This window comes from Fringilla coelebs, assembly GCF_963513975.1.
Source record: "Fringilla coelebs genome assembly, chromosome: 6".
Lineage (NCBI taxonomy): Eukaryota > Metazoa > Chordata > Aves > Passeriformes > Fringillidae > Fringilla > Fringilla coelebs.
In genome coordinates, this window is record NC_140034.1 from 54503779 (window position 1) to 54527009 (window position 23231).

The following is a 23231-nucleotide window of genomic DNA, read 5'->3' on the forward strand; positions in this document are numbered from 1 at the left end:
TGGGGCAATGGGTGTTGGCTTGGTGATGGTGGGATTTGGGGTGTAAGGGCGTAAGAGATGGGTGAAAATTACAATTTGGGGAAAAGGGAGCGGAAAAAGAGAGAAAGGGAAAGAAACGGGAAAGGGAGAAAGGGAGAGAGAGAGAAAAAAAAGGAAAAAAAATACAACAAACAAAAAGAAACTAAGCAAGAGAATGAATGGGAGAGAAACAGAAAAGATAAGAAAGTATGGGAGAAAGTAAAAAATAAAGATTGAGAATGACAAAGGATTTGCTTGGACAGGACAGATGAAGAATTATGTCCCTGGTGTGCTAAATCCCCATAAATATTTGGGTCAGTCACACAGGGGCTGGTCCTGCTTCCTCTGGAATCGTTGGAGGAAAAGTTATTCACCTAAGCACAGCAGTGTTATACCAAAAACCATCTGGAATTAGCTGTTATAAAATAAACTTGGCTTTTTCAGTAGACACTGACTGGAAGTTTCTTCCTGTGCCTTAAATTAAAGAAAATATTTATCTGAGTTTACATTCTGAGTGTTTTTATCAGCTGATAAATCGGATAACAACAACTTTAAATACAATTTTTATCCCTTTGAGGGGAAAAAACCCAACAAAAAAGAGAATTCAGGTCTTTTTAACAATACAAAAAAATTTTTTTTTTGTCCCAATGATAAAAACATTTGAGATATCAAAAAGAGAACATTTTGAACGGGAATTTGTGACGTTTTCCAAAGAAAATTACCCACATTGACTTTTTCTAATAATTTTGGTTAAAAGAATAAATGTTAAGTAGTCTGATAGCAAAAATAATCCCGGTTTGCCCCTCAAATGATTTGGTTTAGAGAATAATTTGTTGAAAATCATGGTATTTATTTACCTTGTTCTGTTTCTTGTATTTTTCCCACTACCGTTTGGTTTATTTTTATTGGTAAAGGAGATTTAAAAGCCATGGATTCTGATGTGCCCTTTTAAAGGAAAAAATTACAACCCAATGCATGCTGTAGATAAATGCAGAGACTCTGCCAAGGGCTGGAAGCAATGAAAATAACATGCAACAATATAATAATATAAAACACTAATCTCCAGTCACATATTTCTTTGAACTACAAGACAAGCGAGGATGAAACTCAGTGAATAAATTTTTAAAGCAAGTTGGAAGGAGTTGGAGCCCTCTTCTGCTCTGTGGTGTGGAAACATCCCTGATTCAGAGAAGAAACAGACTTGGTGGATGTGAATCTTTTCAGTCCTTGAAATGGTCACATTAGGAAGCCCACAATGGCCCTGTGAGGCACAAAAGGCTGCGTGTGTGCTCTGACATGGGATGGGAATTCTAAGTTAAGAGGGATAGATAGATTCTCCTTCAGGAGTTTAATGTCTGCTTCCAACAGGATTGTTGGTACTGACCTCATTTTCAGAGATGTGAGTGAAAAGCAACACAGACTTTATGAGTTTATGAATGACAAGGATTTATCCTGAGCAGGATTTCTTTGATGAAATTCAGACAGTAAGACATTTCAGCCCTATCAAATGAATATTTTTTAGTAATCACTGGAAAGAAACAGGAAATTTTAATGTGTCCTAAATACAGGTTAGGAAAATTTTGTGGTCCAGGAGCTTATGTGCCATATGGGGCACTTAAAATAATGACCCAAAGGGGGTCTTAAAATAATGGGGACTTAAAATAATGACCTAAAATATCTACAAAGAGGGTACTGAGGGTCAGGTGAGATGAACCTTCCCCAGTACCTCAGAGTTCTTCAGTTCTGCCAAGAAATTCCAGGCAGGATTTTAGGAGGACATGGTTATCGTGTCCCGCGTTTCCCGCTCGTCTCTGTCATCCACTGAGTCTTGGAAGGCCCTCTGGAATGCCAGCCTGAGGGTGAGCCTGAATTTCCGATCCCTGTAGCTTCCCACCAGGAAGTAAATGACGGGGTTGAGGGTGCTGTTGACGCAGGACAGCACAAAGCCAATCTCTGGGGAATACAGGAACTTGAGGCCCAGGAAGTCCAAGAGGATGAGGACACTGAGGGGCACGGCAAAAATGAGGAAGAGGAGGATGGTGAGCATGATGACGGTGAAGAGCCGGCCCGTTTGGAAGGGCTGGGAGCTGCACTTGACCCGCAGGAAGAGGGTGAGGCTGAAGAGCAGCATGAGGGGCGCGCAGACGAGGAAATCCAAGGCTCCAATGGCAATGAGCAGGCGCTGGCAGGCCCTGGGAGAGGGGCGAACGGTGCACAGAACATATCCCAGAGTGTTCAGGAGCAGGGACAGGGCCCAGAGCAGGCCGGACACCACGGCAGACAGGTGCTTCGGGCGGTGTGTCCGGCACCAGATGGGGGACAGCACGGACAGGCAGCGCTCAATGCTGATGGCCGTCAGCAGGTAGAGGCCTGTGCCATACATGAAGAGATCCAGGAAGAGGAATATCCCAAACTGCACCCCCACGTTGAACTGCATCAGGTACTGCACGGTCTCCACGGCGATGCACAGCAGGTACCCGAAGTCGGCGGCCGCCAGGTTCAGGATGTAGACGGTGAAGTGGTTCCTGCGGATGCGGAAGCCCAGGTACCACAGGACCAGGCCGTTCCCCACCATCCCACAGGCAGCACTCAGCAGGCAGAAGCTCTCCATGAACTTGAGGACGGTGTAGGATGGCTCAGGTTGTCCCACAGCCCCGCTCTGGTTGGTACCAGAAGCATGGATGGCTGTGGTTGGAAGGATGATCGGTGTGGTTGAGGGTCTCATAATGGGTGATTCGGACCTGGGAGCAGAGAGGGAAGAGATGGTAACCCAGGGTGACTTTTCTAGAGGGGTTCCTTGGTTTGTTCCAAGGCTTTGTAGCTAGAACTTGACTTCATGGAATCTCAAAATAATTTGATTAGGAAGGGACCAAGAGCCTGGAGTAACAGGACAAAGCATAAAGGCTTTACACTGACAGAGTGTGGGTTTAGATGGGATATTGGGAATGAATTCTTCCCTGGGAGGGTAGTGAAGCTCTGGCACAGGTTGCCTATACAAACTGTGGCTGCCCCATCTGTGGAGGTGTCCAAAGCCACCAGTTTCTGGAGCAAATAGTGATAGTGGAAGGTGTCCCTGCCCATTGGAGGGGATTGGAACTGCATGATCTTTAAGGTCCCTTCCAGCCCAAATCACTCTGGAATTCTGTGAGTCCCTGAGAACAACTGGTAGTTTTTTATATTGATGAGTAATTTCTGTTTTAATGAAGTGCCATTTGATGTGGTTCTCCTGGGTCTCATGTACAATAACAAATAAACATTTTGGTCTGGCAAAGCCCTCAGCTTCTCCCTCAGAAACTGCAAGAACCACATGTAAGAAACCACAGATTATCTTGTCCTCACAGGACATGGGAGTTGTGGCTCTGATAGCTTTTCCACACCACTCCATGAGTTAAGTCACTGTTTCCTTCCCCGTGGTACTAAGATCTGATTGAGAATCTTGGGGGTGAAAAAATGGGTTTAACACCTTTTTTATGGTCTGATGAGAACAAATACAGTGGCTCTTCTGCTGTCTCCCAACCAATTTGGACATGGAAGGCAGAGAAGTTAAAAAGAGGATAGGAACAAAAAATGGGGTTTTGTGGGAAGATGTGAATCACTGAACCATGTAGCCAGCATGAATCCTCTGTTCTCTCTTTGTGGTGCAGCAGCACACATGGAGACAGACTTCCAAAAGTACCCAGAACGTGACAGACTGAATCACTGCTGTTCCATCCCAGCACCCCAGGCACGCTGACCCCATGGACAGAGGTAAAAGAAGGGTGTGGTACAGGGAATTTCAAGGCCAGGTTGGATGAGGCTTGGAGCAACCTGGGCTAGTGGAAGGTGTCCTGGCCCATGGCAGGGGTGGGACTGGATGGGCTTTAAGGTCCCTTTCAGCCCAAATTATTTGAGGATTCTATGATTTCCTTTAGGGTTGATTGAAACCAGGGAACTTCTGGCACTGCAGAGCTGTATGATCCCATCCTCAGCTCTTATAGCACCTTGAGTACTTCCATATGAACAGCCTGCTCCAGGGGTGGCCACAAATGATCACATTTTTGCAGAAATTAGCAGAAACAGCCTCAAGTTCTGTGCAGTTTTTCTGCTGCGAGAACAGAGGAAGGCCCGGTGGTTAAGTGGTTTCCTGGCTTCTGTGCAACCAAATTTCCACTCGATCTGAAGAGAGTGTGAACATTTGAGTTTCACCTAAGCTCTGTCTCAGCCCACTGCAGCCTCCACAGGTGCATTTCTCTCCACTGGGGTTCAAGGAACGACAGGTGATAATTCCCAGTGTTAAATGGCTTTGTGCCATTGATCATGTCACAGAATCATGGAATGGTTTGGGTTGGGAGGGATCTTAAAGCTCATCTTCTTCCAACCTCCTGCCACAGCCAGGGACACCTTCCAGAATCCAGGTTGCTCCAAATCCCTGCCAACCTGGCCTTGGACACTTGCCCAGCTCCTCTGGCAACCTGTGCCTCATCACCCTCACAGAGAAGAATTTTCTCCCAAGATCTAATTCAAATCCACGGTCTTCCAGTTTAAAACAATTCCCCCTTGTCCTGTCACTCCAGGCCCTTCTCCAAAGTCCTTCTCCAGCTTTCTTGGAGCACCTTTAGGCACTGGAAGGTGCTGTATGTGCATAAAGACTGCCAGGAACAGAAATGGCTGCAACAGGTAAATGACAAAACATCAGTAGTTTTGCCTTTTGCTGTAATAGAAGTGATGAAATCCTTCTCTTAGTTCTGTAGACTGTGGAGAAGAACACTGCAAAAGTCACTCATTATTCTCATTTATTTATCATAGTCCCTTAGAAAGACTGAATTCCTTTTTCCAAGACATTCAAGACGTGATCCCACTTCCTTATGTAACTAATAAGTGAAAACTCTCCTCAAACAGCAGCAGCCTGAGTCCAGGTGGTCTTTTTCTCCCTTGAGATTAACCATCCTCCATGTGATTTGCCTGCAAATCCTGCCCGTAGTTCCTGAGGCAGAACGACCCTGACCCCACAAAGGTGTCTCAGACTATGGACAGAAGGTTCTGCTCTTGTAATGCCAGGTCTCTGAGTAATGTCTTTTTATATTACAGAGGTGCATTTAGAGCAGTTCAAGAGCAATTGTACAGGGACAAGAGTCCCTGGAATGAAGCTTTTCTTATATTGAAAATTATTATCCTTAATTCCTGACCTACAGCAAATTTCTGTCCAGCAAAGGAAGTAAATTTTTGATCTTTTTTCCTCCATTGTTTTTGTTCCTTCTCCCTCCCCCAAAGCCTGACAAACCATCAGAGTGCAACGTCAAAGACCCACCTCAGAATTTCTCACCTTTTTTGCGTTCCTGAGAGTTTCAGCGCCTGTGCCCGGCAATGTTGTCCCCTGGATGGTGTGACATGGGGTGCAGCTGGAGTCCTTGTGTCATCCTGCAGTGCTGGGCTGGGCAGCCACTGTTTAAAAAGCCATGGTCTTTTCAGCATGACCCTCCAGGCAGCCAATCACTCATGGGGGAAATACCTCCCTTGTGTGGGTATGATCACTCAGATTTGAACCACTTCCCTCTCCCCTCTTTGCAGTGTCACGGAAACATTATTTTTTTTTACTACTTCTGCCTTCTTCAGCCATTCTTGCAAGAACTGTCCACACAGACTTTGCACTGGTGTTGTGTCCTACTTGAGGCCCTGAGATGCTCTGGTTTCACAGCCCCTGAAGATGAGGTTTTAGTGCTGCTCGGGTAGAGAAATTTCAGGTTCTCTCCCATAACATCTTTGCTGGAAGTTTCACCACCTCCCTCAGCACTTCTCATTACCTCCTGTCCCTGCCCAGTTGTCACACACCCACCACAACAGTGGGTCCTCCTCTGACCCACAGCCTCTCCCAGCACAGATCAGCACCTTATTGGACCTCTACTGCTTCATCCAACCTTGCACCCAAACTTTCCACCTCAGCAGTTCCAGATGCCCAAATCCTGCTTGTGCTGCCCTCAGCATGGAGTTCTGGGGTCAGGAGCTCTTTCAGTGCACCTTCACACCCCACAGGCTTTCAGCACAGTCCTTCAGCACCGCAGCCGCTTCAGATTTCACAAAATCCCTCCAGCCCCATGCCTTTCACTTCCAGTTTCACAACTTCCCCCTGAACAGAGCTTCAGGTTCTTCCTCACCTTGTGTCTCCTAAACAGACAGAACCCACCACCACCCACCCACAACATCCCAGTCCTGTCCATGCACACTCCCTGTCCTTGAGCCACCCTGATCCAAAGGGTGTGGAAACAGAGAAAACACCTTTCTCCCTTCCTGACATCCTTACAGGGAACTATTTTGTCCCATAGTCCCTTGGGCCAGGGAAGTAAAGGGACAGGAGTGTGACACCACCAAATCACTGCCATGTGTGTCAGTGGGCACAGGAATGGGCAGATGCAGCCCAAATTTGCTTAGCAGATCAGAAATGCATTTGTACATCTTCAGCTTCTGTTGTCATCTGTTCTTCCTGTTCCTTTCCCAAAGATTGTGAGACTGTTTTTACTTTCTTACCCAATCCTATTTCCTATAATGGTTACTGACAACCCTCATTAGCCTGGCCAGGACTCCAGGCTATGGCATAAAATGATATCTAAATTAAAAAACTATTTTTATCCAGAACACTATTTAATCTCCTCATTAATTTCCATTTTCTCTGCATGGATTGCTGGGATTCCATGTTGGGAGACATTCAAAATGCCTTTGTTGTTATTGGGCCATTCTGAATTTCAGTAAAAGTCAGCAAAACAGAGGGATGGGCAGTGGATGAAACTATTTATTGATGCACCTAAATCCCAAGCTGAAAATACACAGTACATTTCAGAGCAGTGACAAGTTGAAGTTGCATTAATACACAAATTCATTGAATTCTGGTATGGTTTGGGTTGGAAGGGACTTTAAAGCTCATCCAGTTCCACCTGCAGCTATTGCCAGGGACACCTTCCACTATCCCAGGTTGCTCCAAACCTGTCCTGGAACACGTCCAGGAATGGGGCAGCCACAGCTTCTCTGGGCAACCTGTGCCAGGGCCTCAGCACCTTCCCAGGGAAGAATTTATTCCCAATATCCTATCTAAACCCACCTCCTATAATTTAAAGCCTTTTCCCCGTACTGATTAAGTGACTAGATCGATTTCTTTCCAAAGGAAAGCCTGGAGTGGCAAAGGCTCAACTCAGCTGACTTCCACAGACGTAAAAGAGCTCCCTTAGTTTCCCAATTTGTAAAATAAGGATTTTTTTTTTTTTTTTTGCTTTACTTCACTGACCTTTGCTGAAACATTGCAAATTCTTGCAAAAAGTTTTTATTCCCTGGGCTACCAGTGATGAAATTTAATGGAAAATAGGGACTTGGAGGGTCATCAAGAAGTGATCCAAGCACCCTCTGTCTCTCCTCTACTTACTATTAGAAACCTTTCAGATTATTTTTTTTTTCATGAGGGCTTGTGGAGTTTTATTGGGATACACAATAATTTAAAAATCCTCACAATTTTATTATTAGTCGCAGTGCCATAAAGCCTAAGGCGTGGATCCAAGGTTTGGGAGACACACAAAGCATGGATTAATGTCAGAGTCTGGGAATGTTAACTTGACCAGGCACATCACATGCTTGCCCAATTTAATATTCAGCTAATCTGTTGGCTGTTATTTCCAAGAATAATGGAATTGTTAAGGTTGGAGAAGCCATCCAAGGTCATCGAGTCCAACCATTCCCAAGCAGTGCCACCACTAAGGTGTGTCCTCAAGTGCCACATCCACAGGTTTTTAATCCCTCCAGCCTGATGGTGACTGCACCACTGCTCTTGGTAAACTGTGCCAGGGCTGCACCACCTGGTGAGTGAAGAAATTTTTCATAAAATCCCAATCTAAACCACCCCTGGCAGGACAGGATTAATTTCTTCCCCTTCCCACCCCTGAGCATTCACACCTCCCTCCTCCAGTCCCAAGAGCCCTTGAGCTGGGAGATTTCCTTGGAGAGGGTGGAGTAGGTCCGTGTAAAGAGGGAATTAAGCCCTGGAGGAGGGAGATTTCCTCAGAGAGGTTTGAGGAAAGTTACTTAAACAGGTTTTTTTCTCTCTTGATGAGCTGTGTGTGCAGCCTTCAGTGCCCATGCTCCCTCCAAGCAGCTCTATCATGGTCAGGAAAAGCCAGGATACACTTGGTGATAAAGGAAAGCAAGGAATTAAATGAGGTAGGATTAAAAAAGACACCTCCTAAGCAAGTGTTGGAAGCTTTTCAGTAGCTGTTCTATGTTCTTTAAAGCCTCTACCAGGAAAGGGAGATTTTGGGGACATAAGATCTTACAGCTCTTAGACAAAAATTACATCTCCAAACACAGAGAAGGTAAGTTTTCCAGGATCTTTTCCCTTTCCTCTTTTCTTTCCTTTTCCTGATTTCCTTTCCTCTTTTTCTCCCCTGCCCTTCCTCTTGACAAAGGTGAAAATACAAAAATAAATTTCCCCTGAAGTTGTCAACCATCTCTGGCTCTCTTTGGCTGTAACCATGTGCAGAACTGGTTTTACAGTCCCAAATCAGGTTATTTAATTCTTCTTCAATTAACCACCTGAGATTTTAGGGGAAAACCCTTGCAATAAGAGGATGGTGCAATTCCTTATCCTGTTTTTTTTTTTTTATTATTTATTATAACAGTCTACATTGTATTTATTTCATATTCCAGTTGGTTGCACTATATCATGTACCTCTAGCCAGTGACTGAATAGATTATTTTAGAGGTAAGATCTCCCTTTTATCCCTTTTCTTGAGTATGTTTTGCCTCCTGTCAGTAAAACTGCAAGCACAGGAGAAGTCACAAACTTTCCCAACTTCCTCTTTAGGCTTCACTTTTTCAAGTTGGAGAGCAATTTTGGTTTTTCTACATTTCAGCATTTCCTGTGGATGCTTGATCAGCTTTTTGCCTCTACAAGAGTTTCTGATTTTGCTCTATTTTAAAATCATAAAATAGGAGCCTGGATCAGATGAACCCACTCCCAAAGGGATCCAGTGAGTGGCGTCTCTGCCTATGGAAGTGGGGGTGGAACTTGATGGTCTCTAAGGTCCCTTCCAACCCAAACGATTCCAGGAGTCTATGATTCTATGGCTGTGTCTCATATAAGGCAAATTAAATATGTAGAGGGGGAAGAACAACAAAAACCAAAATAAATTAAAAAAGAACTTGATAAACTTAATTCTAATCTATGTATTTCTTAGAGAGAATGCACTTCTGATAAAGAATTAATTTTTAAGAATGAAAAAACTGATGAATCATTTTATCTTTCCACATTTTCAGGCTCTGCACTGCACATTGCCCATTTGATTGGCACAGAAAACTCCAGCAGCATGAAGGAATTCATCCTCCTGGGCCTCTCAGAGAACCAAGGGATGCAGAGAATGTATTTTGTGGTGTTCCTGCTTTTCTACCTGCTCACAGTGGCAGGAAATCTCACAGTTCTCACTGTGATGAGCAGCCAGTGCCTGAACTCCCCCAAGTACTTCTTCCTCTGCCACCTTTCCTTTGTAGATGTTTGTTACTCCTCTGTCACAGCTCCCCAAATAATTTCTGGCTTCCTGGTGGAAAACAACACCATCTCCTTTGCAGGTTGCATAGGGCAGCTCTTTGGGCTTCATTTTTCTGTCTGCACAGAGGTTTTCATCCTGACAGCCATGGCCTACGACCGCTGCACGGCCGTCTGCCGGCCCCTGCACTACCCCACACTCACGCCCCGCTGCCTCTGCGGCCGCATGGAGGGGGTCTCCTGGGCAGGGGGCTTCCTGCATTCCACCCTCCCGACCCTTCCCACCGCCCTGCTCCCTTTCTGTGGCCCCTGCAAAGTCACCCACTACTTCTGTGATGTCCACCCCTGCTCCCCCTGGCCTGGCCGTGGTGAACAGCAGGGTCGTATCCCTGAGCTGCTCCCTCACCCTGGTCCCATCCTGCGTGGGCATCCTGGCTTCCCTGAGGGGCCAGGGGCTGGCAGGGGGCACAAGGCGGGTCCCACGTCACTGCGGTGATCCTGTGCCTTGGGCACAGCGCGTTTGTTTACATCCACCCGTCCAGTGGCCTGTCCAAGGACAGAGGCACGGCCATGTTCTACATGATCATCACACCCATGCTCAACCCCCTCATCTACACCCTCCGGGATGGGGAGGTGAAGGGAGCCATGAGGAGACTGTGCAGGAGGAAAGTGAGAAGCAGAGATGGGAAAGTCTAGAGCTGTGGTCATGTTCCCAAAGGATTGGAGAAAATCAAGCAGGTTTTGCTGTAATTTCTTCTGTGACAATGCCCCAAAATGGGCCTTTCAAAGAACAGCTGCCTGTTGTTCCTGATGTAATTAGGAAGGCACTAGAAGTTCTTTTTATGATAGGAAAGACATTGGGAACTCTGGCATTCCCTTCCTATTCCTTGTCAATGAGCACAGGCCCAGAGCACGGCCTCCTGAGCAACATAAAGCCCAGTGCTTAAATATGGTTAAAAATACTGAAAATGTTGTCCAGGTAGAACAACCCATAAGAAATAAAAAACAAAACAAAAAAAAACCCTGATATTAAGACCTAGTTGGGTGGTTTGCTGGTGAAGGAACAGGAGGAAAAACTTCTCCCCTTCCCCTCTCACTTCAGCAAATCATTTCTGCCCTGTTCCAGGTCAGGCTTGACGGGGCCTGAAGAAGCCTGCTCTGGTGAAAGATGTCCCTGTCCAAGGCAGAGGGTTGGAATGAGATTGTCTTTAAAGTCCCTTCCAACCCAAACAGCTATTCTACAATTTCATAATTATCCCATAATTCTATCCACTTCACCTATCTCTGCCGAAGACAAGAGTAAATAAAATAAATGTAGTTTTAAATGCTTGGGAGGTGAGCAACAGTGGGGATTTTTAGAGGTCTCATTATTGGGTGCTGCTGAGCAAATATTCACCCATAGCTTATGGAAGGTGTCACTGGAAACAGTGTCAGGGTGCTCTACACTTTGCAAAGAATTCTTACAAGAATTTCATACTTGAGCTCAAAAGTTGCTTCTGTGCTTTACTGTGTCAGTAAAAATACCTGCTGAGCAAGGAAGGCTCACCACAAATCTTTGTGCATTTCTTGAAGTGATTTCCTGAGTTACTTCTTGTTTTAAAGTTGTAAGTCAGGTGTCTAAGGGATAACATCTGTGATATTTTTGCTTTGTGCTGTCAATATATAAGTTAATAAGATATAAGATTGTAGATGAAGAAATACAGGCTTAGGACAGAAAGCAAAATTTGTATCCATTTATATGAATTTATATAAATGTCCTGTGTAAGAGACATCTTTACTCTGATGTCTCTCTCCAGGGATTAAAGTAGTAACTCCCCAAGGAACAATTTAGCTCCTTGCCCACTGGTGATTTCTGACAACACTCCCTTTGCCTCTGGGATCTCATTACTCCTGATGGCCTTGTGCTTCTGTGGTGTGATTTACTTGAACTATTTCTGCTACAGAAATAATTGAAGATGCTCCTGGAGGTTGGTTTTTTTGTTTGGGCTTTTTTTCTGCATAATGGGAAATACAGAAGGTTGGGCTGTTCTTTTCAGGGCTTAGAGTTGGCAGAGATACAGAGCTGCTTTCATAACTTCTGAGCAGCACCTTGCAGAGAGTTTCTGATGGAACTGAGAGGTTCTGATGGAACCCCCTGACGTGGTCTGGGGAGGTCGTCAGAGGAGCGACAGCAAGTGAGCTCCGTAGGAATGTTCTGGGATTGTTCCTTTGTTTTGCTCAGGCCCCACTGAAGTCCTGCCTTTGCAAAGCAGCACTGCTGGTGAGTGACTTTTGGGAGCTCTATTTTATGACTTAGAATGAAAAAACATTTAAAAATGAGTTACAGATTTAGAAGGCCAGAATGGTTTGGGCTGGAAGGCACCTTAAAGCTCATCGTGTTCTGATCCCCTGCCATGGGGGATTGGTCAGGTTGCTGCAAGCCCTGTCCAGCTTGGTCTTGAGCACTTTCAGGAATATCACCCACACTAGTGATCCTGGTGTTCTGCATGGGAATGCTGTAAGGATGGATGTGTGGGTGTTTGTCAGTAAAGCAGAAACATCTCATTCACTAGCCCAGTGTCACTACAGCTGTATTTATGGGGTGTTTCACGCCACAGCCAGGACCTGGGTATTACTTCTACCACCCTCCTCAGCTGAATAAGCAGAGCTTGGTATTACACTTGTCAGTGACATCTTCTGGCTGGGATTTTACTGTCACTCCTTCAGGGAAGCATTGGCTTTAAACTGAAATTTTCCCAAAAAGACAGCAGAAGAAATTCAGTGGATATTCCACATCCCAGAGGACAATGTGTGTGTCCTGGTAATGTCCCCTGTCTAATGATTTGGCCTTTTGGATCTGTTAAGGCAGCTTTATTCAATGCTGTTAGCATCATAGACATCTGGTCTCTTACTTCTAGCCTCCTGCTTGCTGAGTTTGAAACTCCTCCGCAGAAAGGAGCAGCAAAGGAATTTCCTGGAGGGATTGTAAATGGACAAGTGCGTTCCTCTGCTGGTCCCACAGTACAGTGAGTATACTTGGCTACTAAAAAACTTTAAAAATTCCCTTAAAAAAATATAAAGGTAGAGAAATGATGCAGGGTTTTGCAGCTTCTGCTGTGTTTGAAACCCCAATTTCTCCAGTGAGGAACTTCTCAGACCTGGTTTCTGTGCATGAATTCCCAGTTTCAGAGTGGATAAGCTAACTGGACAGCCCATTCCTCACTTTAGAGGAGTGTCATTAGGATCAGAACCTGGAGCAGCTCATGCGTGAGAACGGCAGCATTTGCTTGTAGTCACTTCAAATTTCCAGCAGGTAAAAGGACAGCTCAGCATTTTTCCAGCATTCATGGCTCTTGTTATCTAAGAGCAGGATGTGCTGGAATCACCATTTCTGAAGGGATGTAAAAGCAGAATGGATGCAGCACTTGGGCACATGGTTTAGTGGAGGTCTTGGCAGGGCTGGGGGGAGAATTGGACTCAAAAGAGGCTTTTCAACTTTCACAATTCCAAATTCTGTCATTTCTCCCTGCCAGAATGGGAGCACACCAACCATGATACAGGAGTATAGAGGTCAGAGTGAGTTCAGGGGAGAAGGTCGGTGTGGAAGGGTGGGCCAGGGACCTGAATAGGGGCAGAACAGGGGGTGAGTGCACACTCCTCCTTCTGTCATTTTTACGTGACCCTGTGCTTTTTGCAGCAGCAAATGCATCCTGCTCACACCATCCATGAGCCTCGGAGCTGTAGCACATTCCCTGCCCTTCCTGGCCACCTCCCCAGCCGTGCCATGGCAGGGTGAGCTGCAGCGATGGCACAGGACAACTCCTCGCGGGTGACTGAATTCATCCTCCTGGGGCTCTCCGACAGGCGGGAGCTGCAGCTCCTCTTCTTCACCCTCTTCATCCTGGCCTACGCCATGGTCCTGCTGGGCAACCTCCTCATCATTGTGACAGTCAGGACTGACCCCAAGCTCTCCTCGCCCATGTACTTCCTGCTCTGCAATCTGTCCTTCCTCGATATCTGCTGCACCTCTGTCACGCTCCCCAGGGTGCTGGTGGCCCTGCTCTCAGGGCACAAGGCCATTGCCTTTGAGGGCTGCATGGCCCAGCTGTTTTTCCTGCACTTTGTGGGCTCCTCGGAGATGTTCCTGCTGACGGTGATGGCGTTCGACCGCTACACGGCCATCTGCAGGCCCCTGCACTACACGGCCATCATGGCCCGCGGGGCCTGCTGGGCGCTGGTCGCTGCCTGCTGGGCCGGGGGCTTTATCCACTCCACTGTGCAGACGGTGCTCATGCTCCAGCTGCCCTTCTGCGGCCCCAACACCATCAACAGCTACTTCTGTGACGTGCCGCCCGTCCTCCGCCTGGCCTGCGCCGACACCGCCCTCACCGAGTGGCTCATGGCCTCCAACAGCGGCCTCATATCCCTGGGCTGCTTCCTGGTGCTGGTGGCCTCCTACGCCCTCATCCTGGCCAAGGTCCGGGCCCGCCTCTCCCAGGGGTGCTGGAAGGCGCTGTCCACCTGTGCCTCACACGTGATGGCCGTCACCCTGTTCTTCATGCCCTGCATCTTCACCTACCTGCGGCCCGCTGGGACCGTGCCCACCAGCAAGTACGTCTGTGCCATCTACACGATCTTGTCACCCATGATGAACCCCCTCATCTACACCCTGAGGAGCAGCGAGGTGAAGGAATCCATGTGGAGACTCTGGAAGCGCTGCAGAACCTTCTGACACAGGCTGGGCTGGACGAACCCTGGAGTTACACCCAGAGTTACACCTGGAGTCACTTTCCTACTCTACTCCTACACAATAATGACTTAGTGGCTAAAGCGCACAGACTTCAAATTATGCACAAATACATTTCTATACACATATTAATGTTAATATTAAAAATCCACCCTGAAAACCACAAACTTCCTAAACACTTTCATTCGTGTGGATCATAATTTTCAAATAAATGAATGAATGCAGGGTGAGGCTTGTCTCCCTGTCTGACATGCTTTTCCTGTGCTGCGACAGCAGATGGCAGAGGCACATGCACTAAGTGTCCCCAAATTCACCCAGCGACACTGGAAGACAGAGACGGCCAAATTCTGTTTGTAGGGTTTCCTTTAGACATATAAGAATATGTTTAATCATAATTCTCCCACAGAAGTGAATTCTTTAAATCATGCAAGGCCCAATGTACAGAGGAAGGAGGAGTGGAGAAGGACTCCACAGACAAGGAGTGTCCTGCATGGAGGCAGGACAAGAGGGAATGGCTTCACACTGACACAGGGTGGGTTCAGATGGGATATTGGGAAGAAATTCTTCCCTGTGGTGGCCTGGCATGGGTTTCCCATGGCTGCCCTGTTCCTAGAAGAGTTCCAGGCAAGTTTGGATGGGGCTTGGAGCAATGTGGGATATCAGGGATAGTGGAAGGTGTCCCTGCCCAAGGCAGAGGGTTGGAATGAGATTGTCTTTAAAGTCCCTTCCAACCCAAACAGCTATTCTGCAATTACATAATTCTCCTATAATTCTATCCACTTCACCTATCTCTGCCCAAGACAACAGTGAATAAAATAAATGCAGTTTTAAATGCTTGGGAGGTGAGCAACAGTGGGGATTTTTAGAGGTCTCATATCTGGGTGCTGCTGAGCAAATATTCACGCATAGCTTATGGAAGGTGTCACTGGAAACAGTGTCAGGGTGCTCTACACTTTGCAAAGAATTCTTACAAGAATTTCATACTTGAGCTCAAAAGTTGCTTCTGTGCTTTACTGTGTCAGTAAAAATACCTGCTGAGCAAGGAAGGCTCACCACAAGTCTTTGTGCATTTCTTGAAGTGATTTCCTGAGTTACTTCTTGTTTTAAAGTTGTAAGTCAGGTGTCTAAGGGATACCACCTGTGATATTTTTGCTTTGTGCTGTCAATGTGTAAGTTAACAAGATATAAGATTGTAGATGAAGAAATACAGGCTTAGGACAGAAAGCAAAATTTGTATCCATTTATATGAATTTACATAAATGTCCTATGTAAGAGACATCTTTACTCTGATGTGTCTCTCCAGGGATTAAAGTAGTAACTCCCCAAGGAACAATTTAGCTCCTTGCCCACTGGTGATTTCTGACAACACTCCCTTTGCCTCTGGGATCTCATTACTCCTGATAGCCTTGTGCTTCTGTGGTGTGATTTACTTGAACTATTTCTGCTACAGAAATAATTGAAGATGATCCTGGAGGTTGGTTTTTTTGTTTGGTTTGTTGTTTTTTTCTTTCTGCATAATGGGAAATACAGAAGGTTGGGCTGTTCTTTTCAGGGCTTAGAGTTGGCAGAGATACAGAGCTGCTTTCATAACTTCTGAGCAGCACCTTGCAGAGAGTTTCTGATGGAACTGAGAGGTTCTGATGGAACCCCCTGACGTGGTCTGGGGAGGTCGTCAGAGGAGCGACAGCAAGGGAGCTCCGTAGGAATGTTCTGGGATTGTTCCTTTGTTTTGCTCAGGCCCCACTGAAGTCCTGCCTTTGCAAAGCAGCATTGCTGGTAAGTGACTTTTGGGAGCTCTATTTTATGACTTAGAATGAAAAAACATTTAAAAATGAGTTACAGATTTAGAATGCCAGAATGGTTTGGGCTGGAAGGCACCTTAAAGCTCATCGTGTTCTGATCCCCTGCCATGGGGGATTGGTCAGGTTGCTGCAAGCCCTGTCCAGCTTGGTCTTGAGCACTTTCAGGAATATCACCCACACTAGTGATCCTGGTGTTCTGTGTGGGAATGCTGTAAGGATGGATGTGTTGTCAGTAAAGCAGAAACATCTCATTCACTATCCCAGTGTCACTACAGCTGTATTTATGGGGTGTTTCACGCCACAGCCAGGACCTGGGTATTACTTCTACCACCCTCCTCAGCTGAATAAGCAGAGCTTGGTATTACACTTGTCAGTGACATCTTCTGGCTGGGATTTTACTGTCACTCCTTCAGGGAAGCACTGGATTTAAACTGAAATTTTCCCAAAAAGACAGCAGAAGAAATTCAGTGGATATTCCACATACCAGAGGACAATGTATGTGTCCTGGTAATGTCCCCTGTCTAATGATTTGGCCTTTTGGATCTGTTAAGGCAGCTTTATTCAATGCTGTTAGCATCATAGGCATCTGGTCTCTTACTTCTAGCCTCCTGCTTGCTGAGTTTGAAACTCCTCCGCAGAAAGGAGCAGCAAAGGAATTTCCTGGAGGGATTGTAAATGGACAAGTGCGTTCCTCTGCTGGTCCCACAGTACAGTGAGCATACTTGGCTACTAAAAAACTTTAAAAATTCCCTTAAAAAATTATAAAGGTAGAGAAATGATGCAGGGTTTTGAAGCTTCTGCTGTGTTAGAAACCCAAATTTCTCCAGTGAGGAACTTCCCAGACCTGGTTTCTGTGCATGAATTCCCAGTTTCAGAGTGGATAAGCTAACTGGACAGCCCTTTCCTCACTTTAGAGGAGTGTCATTAGGATCAGAACCTGGAGCAGCTCATGCGTGAGAACGGCAGCATTTGCTTGTAGTCACTTCAAATTTCCAGCAGGTAAAAGGACAGCCCAGCATTTTTCCAGCATTCATGGCTCTTGTTATCTGAGAGCAGGATGTGCTGGAATCACCATTTCTGAAGGGATGTAAAAGCAGCATGGATGTAGCACTTGGGGACATGGTTTAGTGGAGGTCTTGGCAGTGCTGGGGGGACAATTGGACTCAAAAGCTGCTTTTCCAAGTTTCACAATTCCAAATTCTGTCATTTCTCCCTGCCAGAATGGGAGCACACCAACCATGATACAGGAATATAGTGGTCAGAGTGAGTTCAGGGGAGAAGGTCGGTGTGGAAGGGCGGGCCAGAGATCTGAATAGGGGCAGAACAGGGGGTGAGTGCACACTCCTCCTTCTGTCATTTGTAACATGACCCTGTGCTTTTTGCAGCAGCAAATGCATCCTGCTCACACCATCCATGAGCCTTGGAGCTGTAGCACATTCCCTGCCCTTCCTGGCCACCTCCCCAGCCATGCCATGGCAGGGTGAGCTGCAGCGATGGCACAGGACAACTCCTCGCGGGTGACTGAATTCATCCTCCTGGGGCTCTCCGACAGGCGGGAGCTGCAGCTCCTCTTCTTCACCCTCTTCATCCTGGCCTACGCCATGGTCCTGCTGGGCAACCTCCTCATCATCGTGACAGTCAGGACTGACCCCAAGCTCTCCTCGCCCATGTACTTCCTGCTCTGCAATCTGTCCTTCCTCGATATCTGCTGCACCTCTGTCACGCTCCCCAGGGTGCTGGTGGCCCTGCTCTCAGGGCACAAGGCCATTGCCTTTGAGGGCTGCATGGCCCAGCTGTTTTTCCTGCACTTTGTGGGCTCCTCGGAGATGTTCCTGCTGACGGTGATGGCGTTCGACCGCTACACGGCCATCTGCAGGCCCCTGCACTACACGGCCATCATGGCCCGCGGGGCCTGCTGGGCGCTGGTCGCTGCCTGCTGGGCCGGGGGCTTTATCCACTCCACTGTGCAGACGGTGCTCATGCTCCAGCTGCCCTTCTGCGGCCCCAACACCATCAACAGCTACTTCTGTGACGTGCCGCCCGTCCTCCGCCTGGCCTGCGCCGACACCGCCCTCACCGAGTGGCTCATGGCCTCCAACAGCGGCCTCATATCCCTGGGCTGCTTCCTGGTGCTGGTGGCCTCCTACGCCCTCATCCTGGCCAAGGTCCGGGCCCGCCTCTCCCAGGGGTGCTGGAAGGCGCTGTCCACCTGTGCCTCACACGTGATGGCCGTCACCCTGTTCTTCATGCCCTGCATCTTCACCTACCTGCGGCCCGCTGGGACCGTGCCCACCAGCAAGTACGTCTGTGCCATCTACACGATCTTGTCACCCATGATGAACCCCCTCATCTACACCCTGAGGAGCAGCGAGGTGAAGGAATCCATGTGGAGACTCTGGAAGCGCTGCAGAACCTTCTGACACAGGCTGGGCTGGACGAACCCTGGAGTTACACCCAGAGTTACATCTGGAGTCACTTTCCTACTCTACTCCTACACAATAATGACTTAGTGGCTAAAGCCCACAGACTTCAAATTATGCACAAATACATTTCTATACACATATTACTGTTCATATTAAAAATCCACGCTGAAAACCCCAAACTTCCTAAACACTTTCACTTGCATGGATCATAATTTTCAAATAAATGAATGAATCCAGGGTGAGGCTTGTCTCCCCGTCTGACATGCTTTTCCTGTGCTGTGACAGCAGATGGCAGAGGCACATGCACTAAGTGTCCCCAGATTCACCCAGTGACACTGGAAGACAGAGACGGCCAAATTCTGTTTGTAGGGTTTCCTTTAGACACATAAGAATATTTTTAGTCATAATTCTCCCACAGAAGTGAATTCTTTAAATCATGCAAGGCCCAATGTACAGAGGAAGGAGGAGTGGAGAAGGACTCCACAGACAAGGAGTGTCCTGCATGGAGGCAGGACAAGAGGGAATGGCTTCACACTGACACAGGGTGGGTTCAGATGGGATATTGGGAAGAAATTCTTCCCTGTGGTGGCCTGGCATGGGTTTCCCATGGCAGCCCTGTTCCTAGAAGAGTTCCAGGCAAGTTTGGATGGGGCTTGGAGCAATGTGGGATATCAGCGATAGTGGAAGATGTCCCTGTCCAAGGCAGAGGGTTGGAATGAGATTGTCTTTAAAGTCCCTTCCAACCCAAACAGCTATTCTGCAATTCCATAATTCTCCTATAATTCTATCCCTTTCACCTATCTCTGCCCAAGACAGCAGTAAATAAAATAAATGTAGTTTTAAATGCTTGGGAGGTGAGCAATAGTGGTGTTTTTTAGAGGTCTCATTACTGGGTGCTGCTGAGCAAATATTCACCCATAGCTTATGGAAGGTGTCACTGGAAACAGTGTCAGGGTGCTCTACACTTTGCAAAGAATTCTTACAAGAATTTCATACTTGAGCTCAAAAGTTGCTTCTGTGCTTTACTGTGTCAGTAAAAATACCTGCTGAGCAAGGAAGGCTCACCACAAGTCTTTGTGCATTTCTTGAAGTGATTTCCTGAGTTACTTCTTGTTTTAAAGTTGTAAGTCAGGTGTCTAAGGGATAACATCCGTGATATTTTTGCTTTGTGCTGTCAATATATAAGTTAATAAGATATAAGATTGTAGATGAAGAAATACAGGCTTAGGACAGAAAGCAAAATTTGTATCCATTTTTATGAATTTATATAAATGTCCTATGTAACAGGCATCTTTACTCTGATGTGTCTCTCCAGGGATTAAAGTAGTAACTCCCCAAGGAACAATTTAGCTCCTTGCCCACTGGTGATTTCTGACAACACTCCCTTTGCCTCTGGGATCTCATTACTCCTGATAGCCTTGTGCTTCTGTGGTGTGATTTACTTGAACTATTTCTGCTACAGAAATAATTGAAGATGCTCCTGGAGGTTGGTTTTTTTTTTGTTTGGGCTTTTTTTTTGCATAATGGGAAATACAGAAGGTTGGGCTGTTCTTTTCAGGGCTTAGAGTTGGCAGAGATACAGAGCTGCTTTCATAACTTCTGAGCAGCACCTTGCAGGGAGTTTCTGATGGAACTGAGAGGTTCTGATGGAACCCCCTGACGTGGTCTGGGGAGGTCGTCAGAGGAGCGACAGCAAGTGAGCTCCGTAGGAATGTTCTGGGATTGTTCTTTTGTTTTGCTCAGGCCCCACTGAAGTCCTGCCTTTGCAAAGCAGCACTGCTGGTGAGTGACTTTTGGGAGCTCTATTTTATGACTTAGAATGAAAAAACATTTAAAAATGAGTTACAGATTTAGAATGCCAGAATGGTTTGGGCTGGAAGGCACCTTAAAGCTCATCGTGTTCTGATCCCCTGCCATGGGGGATTGGTCAGGTTGCTGCAAGCCCTGTCCAGCTTGGTCTTGAGCACTTTCAGGAATATCACCCACACTAGTGATCCTGGTGTTCTGCGTGGGAATGCTGTAAGGATGGATGTGTTGTCAGTAAAGCAGAAACATCTCATTCACTAGCCCAGTGTCACTACAGCTGTATTTATGGGGTGTTTCACGCCACAGCCAGGACCTGGGTATTACTTCTACCACCCTCCTCAGCTGAATAAGCAGAGCTTGGTATTACACTTGTCAGTGACATCTTCTGGCTGGGATTTTACTGTCACTCCTTCAGGGAAGCATTGGCTTTAAACTGAAATTTTCCCAAAAAGACAGCAGAAGAAATTCAGTGGATATTCCACATCCCAGAGGACAATGTGTGTGTCCTGGTAATGTCCCCTGTCTAATGATTTGGCCTTTTGGATCTGTTAAGGCAGCTTTATTCAATGCTGTTAGCATCATAGACATCTGGTCTCTTACTTCTAGCCTCCTGCTTGCTGAGTTTGAAACTCCTCCGCAGAAAGGAGCAGCAAAGGAATTTCCTGGAGGGATTGTAAATGGACAAGTGCGTTCCTCTGCTGGTCCCACAGTACAGTGAGTATACTTGGCTACTGAAAAACTTTAAAAATTCCCTTAAAAAATTATAAAGGTAGAGAAATGATGCAGGGTTTTGAAGCTTCTGCTGTGTTAGAAACCCCAATTTCTCCAGCGAGGAACTTCCCAGACTTGGTTTCTGTGCATGAATTCCCAGTTTCAGAGTGGATAATTCCCAGATTCAGAGTGGATAACTGGACAGCCCTTTCCTCACTTTAGAGGAGTGTCATTAGGATCAGAACCTGGAGCAGCTCATGCGTGAGAACGGCAGCATTTGTTTGTAGTCACCTCAAATTTCCAGCAGGTAAAAGGACAGCTCAGCATTTTTCCAGCATTCATGGCTCTTGTTATCTGAGAGCAGGATGTGCTGGAATCACCATTTCTGAAGGGATGTAAAAGCAGCATGGATGCAGCACTTGGGCACATGGTTTAGTGGAGGTCTTGGCAGGGCTGGGGGGAGAATTGGACTCAAAAGAGGCTTTTCAACTTTCACAATTCCAAATTCTGTCATTTCTCCCTGCCAGAATGGGAGCACACCAACCATGATACAGGAGTATAGAGGTCAGAGTGAGTTCAGGGGAGAAGGTCGGTGTGGAAGGGTGGGCCAGGGACCTGAATAGGGGCAGAACAGGGGGTGAGTGCACACTCCTCCTTCTGTCATTTGTAACATGACCCTGTGCTTTTTGCAGCAGCAAATGCATCCTGCTCACACCATCCATGAGCCTTGGAGCTGTAGCACATTCCCTGCCCTTCCTGGCCACCTCCCCAGCCGTGCCATGGCAGGGTGAGCTGCAGCGATGGCACAGGACAACTCCTCGCGGGTGACTGAATTCATCCTCCTGGGGCTCTCCGACAGGCGGGAGCTGCAGCTCCTCTTCTTCACCCTCTTCCTCCTGGCCTACGCCATGGTCCTGCTGGGCAACCTCCTCATCATCGTGACAGTCAGGACTGACCCCAAGCTCTCCTCGCCCATGTACTTCCTGCTCTGCAATCTGTCCTTCCTCGATATCTGCTGCACCTCTGTCACGCTCCCCAGGGTGCTGGTGGCCCTGCTCTCAGGGCACAAGGCCATTGCCTTTGAGGGCTGCATGGCCCAGCTGTTTTTCCTGCACTTTGTGGGCTCCTCGGAGATGTTCCTGCTGACGGTGATGGCGTTCGACCGCTACACGGCCATCTGCAGGCCCCTGCACTACACGGCCATCATGGCCCGCGGGGCCTGCTGGGCGCTGGTCGCTGCCTGCTGGGCCGGGGGCTTTATCCACTCCACTGTGCAGACGGTGCTCATGCTCCAGCTGCCCTTCTGCGGCCCCAACACCATCGACAGCTACTTCTGTGACGTGCCGCCCGTCCTCCGCCTGGCCTGCGCCGACACCGCCCTCACCGAGTGGCTCATGGCCTCCAACAGCGGCCTCATATCCCTGGGCTGCTTCCTGGTGCTGGTGGCCTCCTACGCCCTCATCCTGGCCAAGGTCCGGGCCCGCCTCTCCCAGGGGCGCTGGAAGGCGCTGTCCACCTGTGCCTCACACGTGATGGCCGTCACTCTGTTCTTCATGCCCTGCATCTTCACCTACCTGCGGCCCGCTGGGACCGTGCCCACCAGCAAGTACGTCTGTGCCATCTACACGATCTTGTCACCCATGATGAACCCCCTCATCTACACCCTGAGGAGCAGCGAGGTGAAGGAATCCATGTGGAGACTCTGGAAGCGCTGCAGAACCTTCTGACACAGGCTGGGCTGGACGAACCCTGGAGTTACACCCAGAGTTACACCTGCAGTCACTTTCCTACTCTACTCCTACACAATAATGACTTAGTGGCTAAAGCCCACAGACTTCAAATTATGCACAAATACATTTCTATACACATATTACTGTTCATATTAAAAATCCACCCTGAAACCCCCAAATTTCCTAAACACTTTCACTTGCACGGATCATAATTTTCAAATAAATGAATGAATCCAGGGTGAGCCTTGTCTCCCCGTCTGACATGCTTTTCCTGTGCTGTGACAGCAGATGGCAGAGGCACATGCACTAAGTGTCCCCAAATTCACCCAGCGACACTGGAAGACAGAGACGGCCAAATTCTGCTTGTAGGCTTTCCTTTAGATACGTAAGAATATGTTTAATCATAATTCTCCCACAGAAGTGAATTCTTTAAATCATACAAGGCCAAATGTACAGAGGAAGGAGGAGGAGTGGAGATGGACCCCATGGACTAGGAATATCCTGCATGGAGGCAGGACA

The 23231-nt window shown here is 47.3% G+C and overlaps 5 protein-coding genes across 5 annotated transcripts; 4 read left to right on the forward strand and 1 right to left on the reverse strand.

The window, feature by feature from the left end:
• Positions 1 to 1786: 1786 nt before the first annotated feature.
• LOC311155006 (proto-oncogene Mas-like) lies at positions 1787 to 5402 on the reverse strand (the record flags this gene model as incomplete). Its single annotated transcript, XM_084207889.1, has 2 exons — positions 5321 to 5402; positions 1787 to 2759 (listed from the first exon to the last, which is right to left on the reverse strand). The coding sequence occupies exon 2, from the start codon at positions 2741 to 2743 to the stop codon at positions 1787 to 1789; it is 957 nt and encodes a 318-aa protein (XP_084064015.1). The 5' UTR covers positions 2744 to 2759; positions 5321 to 5402.
• A 3936-nt stretch (positions 5403 to 9338) lies between these two features.
• Positions 9339 to 12523, forward strand: LOC311155527 (olfactory receptor 4S2-like; the record flags this gene model as incomplete). Its single annotated transcript, XM_084208750.1, has 3 exons — positions 9339 to 9940; positions 10030 to 10183; positions 12359 to 12523. The coding sequence occupies 3 exons, from the start codon at positions 9339 to 9341 to the stop codon at positions 12521 to 12523; spliced, it is 921 nt and encodes a 306-aa protein (XP_084064876.1).
• Positions 12524 to 13298: 775 nt separating this feature from the next.
• On the forward strand, positions 13299 to 14225 carry LOC311155079 (olfactory receptor 4Q2-like; the record flags this gene model as incomplete). The annotated part of the gene is made up of 1 exon (XM_084207984.1): positions 13299 to 14225. The coding sequence occupies one exon, from the start codon at positions 13299 to 13301 to the stop codon at positions 14223 to 14225; it is 927 nt and encodes a 308-aa protein (XP_084064110.1).
• Positions 14226 to 17535: 3310 nt separating this feature from the next.
• Positions 17536 to 18462, forward strand: LOC311155259 (olfactory receptor 4Q2-like; the record flags this gene model as incomplete). The annotated part of the gene is made up of 1 exon (XM_084208274.1): positions 17536 to 18462. One exon carries the CDS (start codon positions 17536 to 17538, stop codon positions 18460 to 18462), a length of 927 nt encoding a protein of 308 aa, XP_084064400.1.
• A 3320-nt stretch (positions 18463 to 21782) lies between these two features.
• On the forward strand, positions 21783 to 22709 carry LOC311155258 (olfactory receptor 4Q2-like; the record flags this gene model as incomplete). The annotated part of the gene is made up of 1 exon (XM_084208273.1): positions 21783 to 22709. The coding sequence occupies one exon, from the start codon at positions 21783 to 21785 to the stop codon at positions 22707 to 22709; it is 927 nt and encodes a 308-aa protein (XP_084064399.1).
• Positions 22710 to 23231: the final 522 nt, after the last annotated feature.